The sequence below is a fragment of the Pristiophorus japonicus genome, chromosome 23 (assembly GCF_044704955.1).
Source record: "Pristiophorus japonicus isolate sPriJap1 chromosome 23, sPriJap1.hap1, whole genome shotgun sequence".
Lineage (NCBI taxonomy): Eukaryota > Metazoa > Chordata > Chondrichthyes > Pristiophoridae > Pristiophorus > Pristiophorus japonicus.
This window is the reverse complement of record NC_091999.1, coordinates 1,814,890-1,832,953: the sequence shown is the minus strand read 5'-3', so window position 1 is coordinate 1,832,953 and position 18,064 is coordinate 1,814,890. Positions and strand designations below refer to the sequence as shown.

The 18,064-nt window shown below is 52.3% G+C and overlaps 1 protein-coding gene across 1 annotated transcript in view; it reads right to left on the bottom strand.

Moving 5' to 3' along the window:
* The window catches only part of LOC139235596 (GMP reductase 2), a 98,357-nt gene that overhangs the window by 79,646 nt on the left and 647 nt on the right, over nucleotides 1–18,064 (bottom strand). The window contains exons 2-5 of the mRNA XM_070866630.1: nucleotides 16,933–17,052; nucleotides 10,026–10,109; nucleotides 6,813–6,986; nucleotides 1,771–1,852 (exon numbers count right to left, since the gene is read on the bottom strand). Coding sequence (XP_070722731.1) covers nucleotides 1,771–1,852; nucleotides 6,813–6,986; nucleotides 10,026–10,109; nucleotides 16,933–17,052 — 460 coding nt within the window. The remainder of the gene's footprint in view (nucleotides 1–1,770; nucleotides 1,853–6,812; nucleotides 6,987–10,025; nucleotides 10,110–16,932; nucleotides 17,053–18,064) is intronic.

Below are 18,064 nucleotides of genomic sequence, written 5' to 3'. Positions count from 1 at the left end.
ACACACAGGCGCCTTCCGTCATTAGTCAAATTACCACTCACTCTCCACCCTGCCCAGACAGTCCCGTGTGGAACGTATTTGCTTCATGGGCTCTCTGCTATCAAGAACTAGTTGGTTTATTAGCAAAGGTTCAACAATCACACGGCACATTACCAGTTCATCCACCAGGCTCACAACCACCTGCCCCATTGTGGATCCCCCAAACCCAACTGGCTGGGGTTTTATTGAGCCTTGTGAACATCACGTGACTGGCTAAGCCACTACCGCCTCAACAGCTCAACAAACCTGTGAGCATCCTCACAAGGAACGTACATTACATGGTACACCCCCGCCCCATCCGTACAGTCCCACACACTCCCCACCATCCCCCCGTACAGTCCCACATACTCCCCGCCCCTCCCCCACCCCGTACAGTTCCCCACACTCCCCACCTCCCCGTACAGTACCACACTCCCCCCCCACCCCCCGTACAGTCCCACACACTCCCCCCCACCACCCCCCGTACAGTCCCACACACTCACCCCCCCCCCCCACCCCCGTACAGTTCCACACACTCCCCCCCCCACCCCCCGTACAGTCCCACACACTCCACCCCCCCCCCCACCCCCGTACAGTCCCACACACTCCCCCAGCCCTGTACAGTCCCACACACTCCCCCTCTCCCCCCCGTACAGTCCCACACTCTCCCCCTCTCCCCCCGTACAGTCCCACACACTCCCCCTCTCCCCCCCGTACAGTCCCACACACTCCCCCTCTCCCCCCCGTACAGTCCCACACTCTCCCCCTCTCCCCCCGTACAGTCCCACACACTCCCCCTCTCCCCCCCGTACAGTTCCACACTCTCCCCCTCTCCCCCCGTACAGTCCCACACACTCCCCCTCTCCCCCCCGTACAGTCCCACACTCTCCCCCTCTCCCCCCGTACAGTCCCACACACTCCCCCTCGTACAGTCCCACACACTCCCCCAGCCCTGTACAGTCCCACACACTCCCCCTCTACAGTCCCACACTCTCACCCTCTCCCCCCGTACAGTCCCACACTCTCCCTCTCCCCCCCGTACAGTCCCACACACTCCCCCTCTCCCCCCGTACAGTCCCACACACTCCCCCTCTCCCCCCCGTACAGTCCCACACTCTCCCCCTCTCCCCCCGTACAGTCCCACACTCTCCCTCTCCCCCCGTACAGTCCCACACTCTCCCTCTCCCCCCGTGCAGTCCCACACTCTCCCCCACCCCCGTACAGTCCCACACACTCCCCCTCTCCCCCCGTACAGTCCCACACTCTCCCCCTCTCCCCCCGTACAGTCCCACACTCTCCCTCTCCCCCCGTACAGTCCCACACTCTCCCTCTCCCCCCGTGCAGTCCCACACTCTCCCCCACCCCCGTACAGTCCCACACACTCCCCCTCTCCCCCCGTACAGTCCCACACTCTCCCCCTCTCCCCCCGTACAGTCCCACACTCTCCCTCTCCCCCCGTACAGTCCCACACTCTCCCTCTCCCCCCGTGCAGTCCCACACTCTCCCCCACCCCCGTACAGTCCCACACACTCCCCCTCTCCCCCCGTACAGTCCCACACACTCCCCCGCTCCCCCACCCCGTACATTCCCACACTCCCCCCCCACCCCCCCCCCCACCCCGTACACTCCCCCCCCACCCCCCCACCCCGTACAGTGCCACACACTCCCCCATCCGCAGAGTTTCTCATCAGGACAGCCCCCATTCCCGCTGCACCACCCACCCCCTGGACATTCCTGCTCATTGATAATTACCTGGTCCGATCCCAACTTTGATGATGTCGGCTCCAGCCAGGATGAGTTCCTCCACCATCTCACCCGTCACCACATTTCCCGCCTGGGGAGGAGAAGCCCACGGGGAATGTTAAAACACCGGCCGGTTTGGAATGGGAGCCGGGCCCAAAACGACAAAAGAAAATAACTGCCACCGCATGTCTGAAATATTTGTGTACCCGTTTAATTCCCAGTTGGTGACGACAGAGACAAAGGGTTCGAAACTCAGTTTGTACCGCCTCTCCGTCACCGCGGGCGGACAGCAGCTAATGGGCGGCAAAGGGTGGCCTTCGACAGTGAACGCTGACTGCGCCCCCGGCTGGAATTGAACCGACTCTTTGGCAGAGACACCAAGAGGCAACGGTGGGGGGGGGGGCTAATGCCACCCGCGTGGTGACGTCATCCAGCACGCGACAACCCCTTGGTGGCGCCTCTGTCACGATGTTTAGTTTGAACGGGCGGCCTTCCCGACAGGAGGCCGGCCGTCCAGCCTGGGATAAATGGTGGTTAAACAGCGGAACCCGGCCAGAATCGGCCAGAGGGCAAGGTTAAGTTTTATTCTTTATTTAGTTCTTCATTTTGTCTTCAGCCGTAACAGTGGGGGGAGTTTGTGTGTGTGGGGGAAGTTTGAAGAGTTTTTCTATCTCCCCTTTTTTCCAGCTAGCGTGGCGGCAGACTCCCGCTGCCAGATTCAGTCGGCCTCCTCAGCTCCCGCCCGAGGGTGAGGGTTCAACGCCACGTTTTAGCGCTGCGCTCTCATCTTTGGCCGTTAAAAACGGAATTTTTCTGTTTGAGCCTGCACCTCACGCCGGGGCCCTAAAATCAGCACTCGGGCCGCGACACCGACGCAAAAAACGGCGGGACTGACTTCCGACCCCAAAACGTTCTCCGCCCACAGACAGTCGCTTCCGTTGCAGGTGAACTGCCTTGCTTCTACTTAAATGTACTCTGATCTGGGCTCCTTTACCATGTCTGTTTCCATCTTATTGGCAGGTATTTCTGGTGAGGGATTTTAAGTAAAGGAAACTGGACAACTGGTATCAACACCAAAAAATACTCCAAGGGCAGCTACAAGGAGGACAGGGGATAGAGCAGGGGAAATAGGAGGATAGAGCAGATGAATAGGTGGCTGGAGAGATGGTGCAGGGGGGAGGGCTTTAGTTTCCTGAGGCATTCGGACCGAATCTGGGGGGGGGTGGGACCTGTACAAGCCAGCGGACAGAGCCGGGGCCAATATCCTCACGGTGGGGTTTGCTAGTGCTGCTGGGGAGGGTTTAAACTAGTTTGGCGGGGGGGATGGGAACCTGAAAATAGACTCAGTAGGGAGGGGAGTAAAGCTAGAATTAGAAAGCAAAAATAAAGAAAGTGAGTTTGAAGAGGAGAGGAAACAAACAGGAAAAAAGGGTAAAAAAAAACAAACTTAAAAGGCACTTTGTCAAAATGCACGTAGCGTTTGTAATAAAATAGATGAGTTGACGGCACAAATTGAGACAAATAGGTATGATCTGATAGCCATTACAGAGACGTGGTTGCAAGATGACCAGGTCTGGGAACTAAATATTCAGGGGTACTTGACAATCCGGAAGGACAGACAGAAAGGAAAAGGAGGTGGGGTAGCTCTATTGATAAAGGATGGAATCACTGCAATAGTAAGAAACGATATTGGCTCAAATGTTCAGGGTGTTGAAACAGTTTGGGTGGAGATAAGGAACAATAAGTCACTGGTGGGCATAGTCTATAGGCCCTCTGACAGTAGCAACTCTGTTGGTTGGAGCATAAACCAGGAAATAGTGGGGGCTTGTAAAAAGGGAACAGCAATAATCATGGGTGATTTTAACCTCCATATTGATTGGACAAATCAAATTGGTCAGGGTAGCCTTGAGGAGGAGTTCATAGAGAGCGTAAGGGACGGGTTCCTTCAGCAGTATGTAACGGAACTAACCAGGGGGCAGGCTATCTTAGATCTGGTCCTGTGCAATGAGACAGGATTAATAAACAATCTCCTAGTAAAGGATCCCTTGGAATGAGTGATCATAGCATGGGTGAATTTCAAATTCAGATGGAGGGTGAGAAAGTTGGATCTCTAACCAGCGTACTAAGCTTAAATAAAGGAGACTATGAAGGTATGAGGGCAGAGTTGGGTAAAGTGGACTGGGAAAATAGATTAAAGTGTAGGACGGTTGATGAACAGTGGTATCAGTCTTTACGGTAGAGGACACGAACAATATTCCAACAGTGGACAGTCAAGGAGCTACGGGGGGGGGAGGAACTTAACACAATCACTAAGGAGGTGGTACTCAGTAAGATAATGGAACTAAAGGCAGATAAAACCCCTGGACCTGATGGCTCACATCCTAGGGTCTTAAGAGAAGTAGCGGTAGGCATTGTGGATGCAATGGTTGTAATTTACCAAAATTCCCTGGATTCTGGGGAGATTGGAAAACTGCAAATGTAACGCCCTTATTTAAAAAAGGAGGCAGACAAAAAGCAGGAAACTATAGACCAGTTAGCTAACATCTGTGGTTGGGAAAATGTTGGGGTCCATTATTAAAGAAGCAGTAGCAGGACATTTGGAAAAGCAAAATTCGGTCAGGCAGAGTCAGCATGGATTTATGAAGGGGAAGTTATGTTTGACAAATTTGCTGGAGTTCTTTGAGGATGTAACGAACAGGGTGGATAAAGGGGAACCAGTGGATGTGGTGTATTTGGATTTCCAGAAGGCATTTGACAAGGTGCCACATAAAAGGTTACTGCACAAGATAAAAGTTCACGGGGTTGGGGTAATATATTAGCATGGATAGAGGATTGGCTAACTAACAGAAAACAGAGAGTCGGGAAATGGTTCATTGTCTGGTTGGCAACCAGTAACTAGTGGGGTGCCGCAGGGATCAGTGCTGGGACCCCAACTATTTACAATCTATATTAACGACTTGGAAGAAGGGACTGAGTGTAACGTAGCCAAGTTTGCTGACGATACAAAGATGGGAGGAAAAGCAATGTGTGAGGAGAACACAAAAAATCTGCAAATGGACATAGACAGGCTAAGTGAGTGGGCAAAAATTTGGCAGATGGATTATAATGTTGGAAAGTGTGAGGTCATGCACTTTGGCAGAAAAAAATCAAAGAGCAAGTTATTATTTAAATGGAGAAAGATTGCAAAGTGCTGCAGTACAGCGGGACCTGGGGGTACTTGTGCATGAAACACAAAAGGAGAGTATGCAGGTACAGCAAGTGATCAGGAAGACCAATGGTATCTTGGCCTTTATTGCAAAGGGGATGGAATATAAAAGCAGGGAAGTCTTGCTACAGTTATACAGGGTATTGGTGAGGCCACACCTGGAATACTGCGTGCAGCTTTGGTTTCCATATTTACGAAAGAATATACTTGCTTTGGAGGCAGTTCAGAGAAGGTTCACTCGGTTGATTCCGGGGATGAGGGGGTTGACTTATGAGGCAGGTTGAGTAGGTTGGGCCTCTACTCATTGGAATTCAGCAGAATGAGAGGTGATCTTATCGAAACGTATAAGATAAGATGGATGCAGAGAGGATGTTTCCACTGATGAGGGAGACTAGAACTAGAGGGCATGATCTTAGAATAAGGGGCCACCCATTTAAAACAGAGATGAGGAGAAATTTCATCTCTCAGAGGGTTGTAAATCTGTGGAATTAGCTGTGACAGAGAACTGTGGAAGCTGGGACATTGAATATATTTAAGATAGAAATAGACAGTTTCTTAAACGATAAGGGGATAAGGGGTTATGGGGAGCGGGAGGGGAAGTGGAGCTGAGTCCATGATCAGATCAGCCATGATCGTATTAAATGGCAGAGCAGGCTCGAGGGGCCGTATGGCCTACTCCTGCTCCTATTTCTTATGTTCTTATGTACACTGTCCCATCAAACACTCCCAGGGCAGGTACAGCACGGGTTAGATATAGAGTAAAGCTCCCTCTACACTGTCCCATCAAACACTCCCAGGGCAGGTACAGCATGGGTTAGATTCAGAGTAAAGCTCCCTCTACACTGTCCCATCAAACACTCCCAGGGCAGGTACAGCACGGGTTAAATACAGGGTAAAGCTCCCTTTACACTGTCCCATCAAACACTCCCAAAGCAGGTACAGCACGGGTTAGATACAGAGTAAAGCTCCCTCTACACTGTCCCATCAAACACTCCCAGGGCAGGTACAGCACGGGTTAGATACAGAGTAAAGCTCCCTCTACACTGTCCCATCAAACACTCCCAAGGCAGGTACAGCACGGGGTTAGATACAGAGTAAAGCTCCCTCTACACTGTCCCATCAAACACTCCCAGGGCAGGTACAGCACGGGGTTAGATACAGAGTAAAGCTCCTTCTACACTGTCCCATCAAACACTCCCAGGGCAGGTACAGCACGGGGTTAGATACAGAGTAAAGCTCCCTCTACACTGTCCCATCAAACACTCCCAGGGCAGGTACAGCACGGGGTTAGATACAGAGTAAAGCTCCCTCTACACTGTCCCATCAAACACTCCCAGGGCAGGTACAGCACGGGGTTAGATACAGAGTAAAGCTCCCTCTACACTGTCCTCAATAATGAGCCTTAGCCCCTACCTCAGAAAAGCATTCTCCCGCTGGACAGATTATCTGGGTCATTATCACATTGCTGTGTGTGGGAGCTTGCTGTGCGCAAATTGGCGTTTCCCACATTACAGCAGTGACTACACTCCCAAAAGTACTTCACTGGGTGTGAAGCGCTTTGAGACATCCGGTGGTTGTGAAAGGCGCTATGTGAATGCGCATCTTTCTTTTGATCGCATTGCTGTTTGTGGGATCTTGCTGTGCTTAAATTGGCTGCCGCTGTTGTAACGAAGCGTCGTCGCGGCAGTGACTGCACTTCAACAAAGGGTGCTTGATTGGTCCGGAGGTGGGAAAAGGCGTGGTGGAACTGCAAGACTGTTATTTCTTGCCGAAATCCCGTCTCCCCTCATCGAACCCCAGGTTGACGCACTGGTTACGGAGCCCGGAATCTGCGCTCCTCGCTTACCATGATGGTGTGGTCTGGGAACTTGCTCCTCACGTCTTTTAAAAACTCCACAAAGTGCTCCGAGTAACCGTTGGCGACGTCCAGGCAGATGTAACGAACCTCCGGCAGCAGCTCCAGGATCGCCGTCAGATTCTTAAAGTCGTTGGGCCCAGTGCCGGAACTCGCTGCCACGCTCTGCGGGGACATAAGAACATGAGAAATCGGAGCAGGAGTCGGCCAGTCAGCCCCTCCAGCCCGCTCCGCCATTCAGGTGCAGCAGGTAATCGGGAAGGCGAATGGGATGTTGGCCTTCATCGCGAGAGGGATGGAGTACAAAAGCAGGGAGGTCCTGCTGCAACTGTACAGGGTATTGGTGAGGCCGCACCTGGAGTACTGCGTGCAGTTTTTGTCACCTTACTTAAGGAAGGATATACTAGCTTTGGAGGGGGTACAGAGACGATTCACTCGGCTGATTCCGGAGATGAGGGGGTTACCTTATGATGATAGATTGAGCAGACTGGGTCTTTACTCGTTGGGAGTTCAGAAGGATGAGGGGTGATCTTATAGAAACATTTAAAATAATGAAAGGGATAGACAAGATCGAGGCAGAGAGGTTGTTTCCACTGGTCGGGGAGACTAGAACTAGGGGGCACAGCCTCAAAATACAGGGGGAGCCAATTTAAAACCGAGTTGAGAAGGAATTTCTTCGCCCAGAGGGTTGTGAATCTGTGGAATTCTCTGCCCAAGGAAGCAGTTGAGGCTAGCTCATTGAATGTATTCAAGTCACAGATAGATAGATTTTTAACCAATAAGGGAATTACGGGTTACGGGGAGCGGGCGGGTAAGTGGAGCTGAGTCCACGGCCAGATCAGCCATGATCTCGTTGAATGGCGGAGCAGGCTCGAGGGGCTAGATGGCCTACTCCTGTTCCTAATTCTTATGTTCTTATGTTCAATAAGATCATGGCTGATCTGATCATGGACTCAGCTCCACTTCCCCGCCCGCTCCCCATAACCCTTCACTCCCTTATCGCTCAAAAATCTGTCTATCTCCACCTTAAATATATTCAATGACCCAGCCCCCACAGCTCTCTGGGGCAGAGAATTCCACAGATTTACAACCCTCTGAGAGAAGAAATTCCTCCTCATTTCCATCTCACATGGCTCCGGTTGGGGTGGAGTGTAGAATGTTTCGGTGCAAGGGGTGTCGCAGTTGTGGTGAGGCGGACTGGTTGGGCTGGGTGCTCTTTACCTTTCCGTCATTGTTCATCCTTCAGGGCTGCTGACCGAGGGCCGTGCGGCTCTTTGTCGGCCGGCGCGGACACAATGGGCCGAAATGGCCTCCTTCTGCCCTGTAAATTTCTATGCTGCTATGTTCAATAGCGACCCCTTATTCTGAAACTATGCCCCCTAGTTTTAGGTTCCCCCACGAGGGGAAACATCCTCTCTGCATCCACCCTCTCAAGCCGCCTCAGAATCTTATAAGTTTCGATAAGATCACCTCTCATTCTTCTAAACTCCAATGAGTATAGGCCCAACCTGCTCAACCTTTCTTCACAAGACAACCTCTTCAAATCTGGAATCAACCGAGTGAACCTTCTCTGAACAGCCTCCAATGCAAGTATATCCTTCCTTAGATAGGGAGACCAAAACTGCACGCAGTACTCCAGGTGTGGCCTCACCAATACCCTGTACAGTTGTAGCAGGACTTCTCTGCTTTTATACTCCATCCCCCTTGCAATAAAGGCCAACATTCCATTGGCCTTCCTGATCACTTGCTGTACCTGCATACTAACTTTGTGTGTTTCGTGTACGAGGACCCCCAGGTCCCTCTGTACTGCAGCATTCTGTAGACTCTCTCCATTTCAGTAAGAATTTGCTTTTTTATTCTTCCTACCCGAGTGTCACGTTGGCTCAGTCCGTCTCCCTCTCTCTTCCCCCCCCCCCCCCCCACCATTCCTCCCCGAGTCAGAAGGTCGTGGGTACGAGCCCCACGCCTGGACTCGAGCCCGTAATCGAGGGCAGACACTCTGAGGGAGCCTCCGCTGCGATGTCGGAGGTGCTGTCCTTCGGATGAGACGTGAAACCGTGGCCCCACGCCTGCTCTCCCGGTTCGGATGTTGACGATCCCACGGCCGGCGCAGGAAGGCGAGCGGGGGCCGGCGTTCCCGCCTCGGGGAAACACCCACAAACTCAGCTGAACCGGATCCGCTCATTGCCTGCGGGATCTTGCTGAGCGCTGAAATGTGTTCGCCCACACGGCGACTAAACGGTAAAAGCTGGGACGTGCTGTGGGACGTCCTGCCAACGTAACCCCCCCCCGGAAATGCTAAGGGGGCCCGAAATGGCCCCTCCCGACAAGGCCTCGGACCGCGGCGGCCACGGGACGGCGCGGAATGGCCACCGACTCCCCGTGGAGGGGGCCGCCATTTTGTAAATGGCCCTTCCCTCAGGGATGCAGCAGTGTCCGGGAAGCTTTTTGCTGTCGGTGCACTCGCTGTGAAGGTGGCGGCTCGGGCCTCCCTTAAAGGGGAGGTGGCGTCGCCACCGGCGACATGCTTTTTTTTTGGCCGGCCGACAATGATGGCCCCGGGTGAGGCTGGGCCGCCAACAGGCAGCCTGGCGCTCCCCTCTTGTGGGGGGGTGGGCAAGGCCGCTGGCACGGCCAAAACCCTCCCCTGGTGGCCCAGTGGCCCGAACTAAAACGCATGTAGCATTCTCAGCGGCCCTCCCCTTTAACTGAAGGGGCGGGACATTGTGGCGCGCCAGCGCTATGACGTCATCAGCGCGGCGCTGATGTGTGACAGCGGCGGGCACGCCTCCCCTCCCCCACTTCCGCTCTGCTAGCGACGGCCAAATCGCCCCGGCCCCACGATGGAAAAGCAAACTTCCCGAAGAGCTGAATTTCGATGGATAGGCCGCCACAGCCCGATAGGCCGCCCAGTTTCGGGCGGAGGTGAATTTCTAGCCCAAAGTCTTTCTTTTGACGTATCGCCCGCACGATCTCTCTTCACCTCACCCTCACCCCCCCCCCCCCCCCTCCCACAATGCTGACCCACTTTTCACGTTACACCCCGTCCCATTCCCTCCTACGCTCACACTCCCGAGTCTACCTCTGCTCTTCCGCGCGCGCACGCACGCACTCTCCGCCTGCCTGGTTCGGAACCAGGAAGTCCCCCGCCCAACCCCCCCCAACGACTCTCCTCCCCCCCCCCCCCGCCCCCTCCCCACTCACCTGCAGACACTCGGGGTTACTGACGGCAAACTGCTTCCACTGCTCCACTGTGTAGTGCTTGTGGATCGCGGTGAACAGCGAGAACTGAGCGAGGAAACAAACAGCAAGGGGTCAGTTGCAACGCACTTTAAAGTTCCGAGGCGACAACTCGCACTTAAACCGCGCCTTGAACGTGGCAAAACGTCCCAAGGTGCTTCACAGGAGCGTAAGCACATAAGAAATAGGAGCAGGAGGCGGCCATTCGGCCCCTCGAGCCTGTTCCGCCATTTAATACGATCATGGCTGATCCGATCATGGACTCAGCTCCACTTCCCCGCCCGCTCCCCTTATTCCCTTATCGTTTAAGAAACTGTCTATCTCCGACTTAAATATATTCAATGACCCAGCCTCCACAGCTCTCTGGGGCAGAGAATTCCACAGATTTACAACCCTCTGAGAGAAGAAATTCCTCCTCATCTCAGTTTTAAATGGGCGGCCCCTTATTCTAAGACCATGCCCCCGAGTTCTAGTCTCCCCCATCAGTGGAAACATCCTCTCTGCATCCACCTTGCCGAGCCCCCTCATAATCTTATACGTTTCGATAAGATCACCTCTCATTCTTCTGAATTCCAATGAGTAGAGGCCCAACCTCCTCAACCTTTCCTCATAAGTCAACCCCCTCATCTCCGGAATCAACCGAGTGAACCTTCTCTAAACTGCCTCCAACACAAGTATATCCCTCCTTAAATACTTGCTTTGGAGGCAGTTCAGAGACTCAAACCAAATTTGACACCGAGCTACACAAGGAGATATTAGGATAGGTAATCAAAAGCTTGGTCAAAGAGGTAGGTTTTAAGGAGCATCTTAAAGGTAGAGAGGCGGAGAGGTTTAGGCAGGGAGTTCCAGAGCTTGGGGCCGAGGCAACAGAAGGTACGGCCAACAATGTTGGAGCGATTAAAGTCGGGGATGTTCAAGAGGGCAAAAGCGTAGAGATCTCGGAGGGTTGTCGGGCTGGAGGAGGTTACTGAGATTTTTTTTTTTTAATTGATTTTTTTAAATTTGTTCCTGGGATGTGGGCGTCGCTGGCAAGGCCCCCCCCCCGGCATTTATTGCCCATCCCCTAAATCGCCCCTTGAGAAGGTGGTGGTGAGCCGCCTTCTTGAACCGCTACAGTCCGTGTGGTGAAGGGGAGGGAGTTCCAGGATTGTGACCCAGCGACGATGAAGGAACGGCCGATATATTCCCAAGTCGGGATGGTGTGTGACTGGGAGGGGAACGTGGAGGTGGTGGTGTTCCCGTGCGCCTGCTGCCCTTGTCCTTCTAGGGGGTAGAGGTCGCGGGTTTGGGAGGTGCTGCCGAAGAAGCCTTGGCGAGTTGCTGCAGTGCATCTTGTAGACGGTGCACACTGCAGCCAGGGGGCGCCGGTGGTGGAGGGAGTGAGTGTTGAAGGTGGTGGGTAGCGTGTCGATCGAGCGGGGCTGCTGTGTCCTGGATGGTGTCGAGCTTCTCGAGTGTTGTTGGAGCTGCAACTCATCCAGGCAAGTGGGGAGTGTTCCATCACACTCCTGACTTGTGTCTTGTAGATGGTGGAAAGACTTTGGGGAGTCAGGAGATGAGACACTCACCACAGAATACCCAGCCTCTGACCTGCTCTTGTTGCCACAATATTTATGTGGCTGGTCCAGTTAAGTTTCTGGTCAACGGTGACCCCCAGGATGTTGATGGTGGGGGATTTGGCGATGGGAATGTCGTTGAATGTCAAGGGGCGGTGGTTAGACTCTCGCTAGTTGGAGATGGTCGTTGCCTGACACTTGTGTGGTGCGAATGTTACTTACCACTTATCAGCCCAAGCCTGAATGTTGTCCAGGTCTTGCTGCATGTGGGCATGGACTGCTCCATTATCGGAGGAGTTGCAAATGGCACTGAACACCATGCAGTCATCAGTGAGATAAGGAATGGAGGGATTTGAAAATAAGAATGAGAATTTTTAAATCGAGGCATTGAATCGAGGACTGGTGGGCGAAGGGAAGAAAGGGAAGTGGCAGAGATCGCTGAATGGATGGTCTCAATCTTATTGACAAAGCAGTCCTTGAGCTCCTCGCCCTCGACCAAGCCAACATCCCCAGCATCGAAGCACTAACCACGCTTGACCAGCTCCGCTGGGCAGGGCCACATTGTCCGCATGCTCCCGACACGAGACTCCCAAAGCAAGCGCTCTACTCGGAACTCCTTCACCGCAAGCGAGCCCCAGGTGGGCAGAGGAAACGTTACAAGGGACCACCCTCAAAGCCTCCCTGATAAAGTGCAACATCCCCACCGACACCTGGGAGTCCCTGGGCCCAAAGACCAGTCCCGCCCCTAAGTGGAGGAAGTGCATCCGGGAGGGCGCTGAGCACCTCGAGTCTCGTCGCCGAGAGCGCGCAGAAAGCAAGCGCAGGCAGCGGAAGGAGCGTGCGGCAAACCAGTCCCACCCTCCCCTTCCCTCAACCACTGTCTGTCCCACCTGTGACAGGGACTGTGGTTCCTGTATTGGGCTGTTCAGTCACCTAAGGACTCATTTTTAGAGTGGAAGCAAGTCTTCCTCGATTCCGAGGGACTGCCTATGATGATGATGAGGAGGAGGAGGAAGAGGAGGCAGGGGAGGAGGGGTTTCAGAAGATGGTTTACAATGGAGACTGGAGTTCATGTTGCTTGCAGCATAGGCAGTCATCTTCTGTGTCGATAGTTATATTTAAAAGGGAGTTAGATATGACCCTTGCGGCTAAAGGGATCAAGGGGTATGGAGAGAAAGCAGGAATGGGGTACTGAGGGAATGATCAGCCATTTGTGTTCAGTTTTGGTCTCCTAACTTGAGGAAGGACATTCTTGCTATTGAGGGAGTGCAGCGAAGGTTCACCAGACTGATTCCTGGGATGGCGGGACTGACATATCAAGAAAGACTGGATCAACTGGGCTTGTATTCACTGGAGTTCAGAAGAATGAGAGGGGATCTCATAGAAACGTTTAAAATTCTGACGGGTTTAGACAGGTTAGATGCAGGAAGAACGTTCCCGATGTTGGGGAAGTCCAGAACCAGGGGGTCACAGTCTATGGATAAGGGGTAAGCCATTTAGGACCGAGATGAGGAGAAACTTCTTCACCCAGAGAGTGGTGAACCTGTGGAATTCTCTACCACAGAAAGTTGTTGAGGCCAATTCACGAAATATATTCAAAAAGGAGTTAGATGTAGTCCTTACTACTGGGGGGATCAAGGGGTATGGCGAGAAAGCAGGAATGGGGTACTGAAGTTGCATGTTCATCCATGAACTCATTGAATGGTGGTGCAGGCTCGAAGGGCCGAATGGCCTACTCCTGCACCTATTTTCTATGTTTCTATGTGTCTTTTCCTATTTGTACAAGAAAGGTTTCCGTTACTTTTTAATGTGGAATATTTTGGAATGATTCTTCTAATTTGCAGTAGTCTTCATCTACAACAACAACTTGTATTTATATAGCGCCTGTAACGAAGTGAACCCTCCCAAGGCGCTTCACAGATGTATCATGAGATAAAGATTTGACACCGAGTCGCATAAGTAGAGATTTGCGCAGGTGAAGAGGTAGGTTTTAAGGAGCGTCTTGAAGGAGGAAAGAGATGCAGAGAGGCGGAGAGGTTTAGGGAGGGAGTTCCAGAGCTTGGGACCCAGGCAACAGAAGGCACGGCCACCGATGGTGGAGTGATTATAATCAGGTATGCTCAAGAAGGCAGAATTAGAGGAGTGCAGACATCTCGAGGGGTTGTGGGGCTGGAGGAGATTACAGAGATAGGGAGGGGCGAGGGCCATGGAGGGATTTGTAAACAAGGATGAGAATTGTGAAATCGAGGCATTGCTTAACCGGGAGCCAATGTAGGTCAGCGAGCACAGGGGGTGATGGGTGAGCGGGACTCGGTGCGAGTTAGGACACGGGGCAGTGAGCACAGGGGGTGATGGGTGAGCGGGACTTGGTGCGAGTTAGGATACGGGGCAGTGAGCACAGGAATGATGGGTGAGCGGGACTCGGTGCGAGTTAGGACACGGGGCAGTGAGCACAGGGGGTGATGGGTGAGCGGGACTTGGTGCGAGTTAGGACACGAGGCAGTGAGCACAGTGGGTGATGGGTGAGCGGGACTGGGTGCGAGTTAGGACACGGGGGCAGTGAGCACAGGGGGTGATGGGTGAGCGGGACTCGGTGCGAGTTAGGACACGGGGGCAGTGAGCACAGGGGGTGATGGGTGAGCGGGACTCGGTGCGAGTTAGGACATGGGGGCAGCGAGCACAGGGGGTGATGGGTGAGCGGGACTGGGTGTGAGTTAGGACATGGGGCAGCGAGCACAGGGGGTGATGGGTAAGCGGGACTCGGTGCGAGTTAGGACACGGGGGCAGCGAGCACAGGGGGTGATGGGTGAGCGGGACTGGGTGTGAGTTAGGACACGGGGGCAGCGAGCACAGGGGGTGATGGGTGAGCGGGACTTGGTGCGAGTTAGGACACGGACAGCCGAGTTTTGGATCACCTCTAGTTTACGTAGGGTAAAACGTGGGAGGCCAGCCAGGAGTGGGTTGGAATAGTCGAGAGGTAACAAAGGCATGGGTGAGGGCTTCAGCAGCAGATGAGCTGAGGCAGGGACAGAGATGGGCGATGTTACGGAGGTGGACATAGGTGGTCTTAGTTATGCTGTGGATATGTGACACCAAGGTTGCAAACAGTCTGGTTCAGCCTCAGGAGTTGGGGCGAGGGATGGAGTCAGTGGCCAGGGAACGGAGTTTGTGGCGAGGACCGAAAATAATGGCTTCTGTCTTCCCGATATTCAGTTGGAGAAAATTACAGTTGGTACTGAGCCCCAATGATTTGGGGACGAGAGGGAAAATAATAAACAGAGAGGGTTCCCTCTCCTGATCACTATCAAGTGACGTCTGCTGTCATCTGAAAGGCATAAAATTCTCAGAGGGCTTGACGGGGTAGATACTGAGATGCTGTTTCCTCCCGGGGCTGGGGAGTCTAGAACTAGGGGGCACAGTCTCAGGATAAGGGGTCGGCCATTTAGGACTGAGATGAGGAGAAACTTCTTCACTCAGAGGGGGGTGAATCTTTGAAATTCTCTACAGTCAAGTAGCCCAGCGGCACTCACGAAAAGAAGCATAAGAAATAGGAGCAGGAATAGGCCATTCGGTTCCTCGATTCATTCAATGAGATCGTGGCTGATCTTCTACCTCAACTCCACTTTCTCACCCTATCACAATATCCTTTGATTCCCTTCGTATCCAAAAATCTCCGTCTTGAATACACTCAAAGGCTGAGCCTCCACAGCCCTCTGGGGCAGAGAATTTCAAAGATTCACCACCCTCTGAGTGAAGAAGTTTCTCCTCATCTCGGTCCTAAATGGCCGACCCCTTATCCTGAGACTGTGTGACCACTGGTTCTAGACTCCCCAGCCCAGGGGGGAAACAGCATCTCAGTATCTACCCCCGTCAAGCCCTCTGAGAATTTTATGCCTTTCAAATGAGATCACCTCTCGTTCTTCTAAACTCCAGAGAGTATAGGCCCATCCTACACAATCTCTGCTCCAAGGACAACCCTCTCATCCTTGGCTCTCACGTGAAAAACACACAATCGGGTCAGGTTCAAAATCATGAATGGTTTTAATAGTGTAAGGAGAAACTGTTAGGTAGGACACAGATTTAAGGTGACTGGCAAAAGAAGTAGAGGCGACATGAGAATTTTCTTTTGCGAGTTGTTGTGATTTGGAATGCGCTGCCTGAAAGGGCAGTGGAAGCAGTCATGGGAACGTTCAAAAGAGAATTGGATAAATACTTGAAGGGAAAATTGAAACGTGTAAGATGCTGAGTGGGCTTGACAGGGTGGATGCAGAGAGGATGTTTCCCCTCGTGGGGGAATCTAGAACTAGGGGGGCATAGTTTCAGAATAAGGGGCCGCTCATTTAAAACGGAGTTTAGAAGGATGAGAGGGGATCTCATAGAAACATATAAGATTCTGACGGGACTGGACAGGTTAGATGCGGGAAGAATGTTCCCGATGTTGGGGAAGTCCCAGAACCAGGGGTCACACTCTAAGGATAAGGGGTAAGCCATTTAGGATCGAGATGAGGAGAAACTTCTTCACTCAGACTTGTTAACCTGTGGAATTCCCTACCACAGAGAGTTGTTGATGCCAGTTCATTGGATATATTCAAGGGGGAGTTAGATATGGCCCTTACGGCTAAAGGGATCAAGGGGTATGGTGAGAAAGCAGGAAAGGGGTACTGAGGTGAATGATCAGCCATGATCTTCTTGAATGGTGGTGCAGGCTCGAAGGGCCGAATGGCCTACTCCTGCACCTATTTTCTATGTTTCTATGAGGAGCAATTTCTTCTCTGGTGAATCTTTGGAATTCTCTGCCCCAGAGAGCTGTGGAGGTTGGGTCATTGAATATATTTAAGGTGGAGATAGATTTTTGAGCGATAAGAGAGTCAAGGGTTATGGGGAGTGGGCAGGGAAGTGGAGCTGAGTCCATGATCAGATCAGCCATGATCTGATTGAATGGCAGAGCAGGCTCAAGGGGCCAAATGGCCTACTCCTGCTCCTACATAAGAACATAAGAAATAGGAGCAGGATTAGGCCATTTGGCCCCTCGAACCTGCTCCGCCATTCAATAAGATCATGGACTCAGTTCCACTTCCCTGCCTGCTCCCTATAACCCTTTACTCCTTTTCTTATGTTCTTAAAAAATGCGTGGGGCTTTGGGGAAACGGAAGGGGACTGGGATTAATTGGACAGCTCTTTCAAAGAGTCGGCACAGGGTCGATGGCCAGAATGTCCTTCTCCTGTGCTGTATCATTCTAGGATTCTGCAAGATGCTTGTGAGCAGAACCCCAGTAGGTGGAGGGGGAATGGGACGCAGATGTACACACACCCACCTTGCTGAGCGCTTTTGCCATTTCAAACGTTCCCACCGTGTCCATGTTGGCGGCGATGATGGGAATGCCGGTGTACGACTGCTTGGAGTTCCGGAACGTGAAGGATCGCATCAGCTCCACCTGAGGACAAGAGAACACAACTCTGGTTAATCGACAAAACAATCAAAACATTTGCCGATTTGAAATCAGTAAAACCTTCACATTGGCACTGTTGTGAATACACAGTGGGTTCGTCTGTCTGCTCCTCCATGACTGTAATGTATTTGCTTCATGGGTTCTTTGCTTAAGAATTCATAGCGACACGTTGCTCTTAAGAACTAGTGGGTTTATTAGCAAAGGGTTTAACAATCACACTACACATTACCAGTTCATCCACCAGGCTCACGACCGCATGCCTCATCGTGGCTCCCCCGAACCCAATTGGCTGGGGTTTTATTGAGTCTTGTGAACATCACATGACTGGCTAAGCCACTCCCAACTCAACAGCTCCCAGCAAATAAATGTGAGGTATTACATTTTGGTAGGCAGAATAGGGAGGTCACTTATTACTTAGAGTGTGCGAGTCTAGGTGGTGTAGAGGAACAAAGGTAGAATAAATACACAAATTCCTAAGGCAGGTTAGCAAACCAACCAGTAGGGTTTATTTCTAGAGGTATAGAATTGAAAAATAGGGGAGTTATGCTAAACCTGTATCGAACCTTGGTTAGACCACACTTGGGAGCACTGCGTACAGTTCTGGTCGCCATAGTGTAAAAAGGGTATAGAGGCACTGGAGAGGGTGCAGGGAAGATTTACAAGGATGATCCCAGAAATGCGAGGGTATACCTATCAGGAAAGGACGAACAGGATGGGTCTCTTTACTTTTGAAAAAAGGCTGAGGGGGTGACTTAATAGAGGTCATTAAAATGATGAAAAGTTTTGATAAGAGTGGATACAGAATGTTTCCACTTGTGGGGAAGAGCATAACTAGAGGCCATCAATATAAGATGGTCACCAAGAAATCCAATGGGGAATTCAGAAGAAACCTCTTTACCCGGAGTGTGGTGAGAATGTGGAACTCGCTGCCACAGGGAGGGGTTGAGGCGAATAGTATCGATGCATCTCAGGGGAGGCCGGACAAGCGCACGGGGGA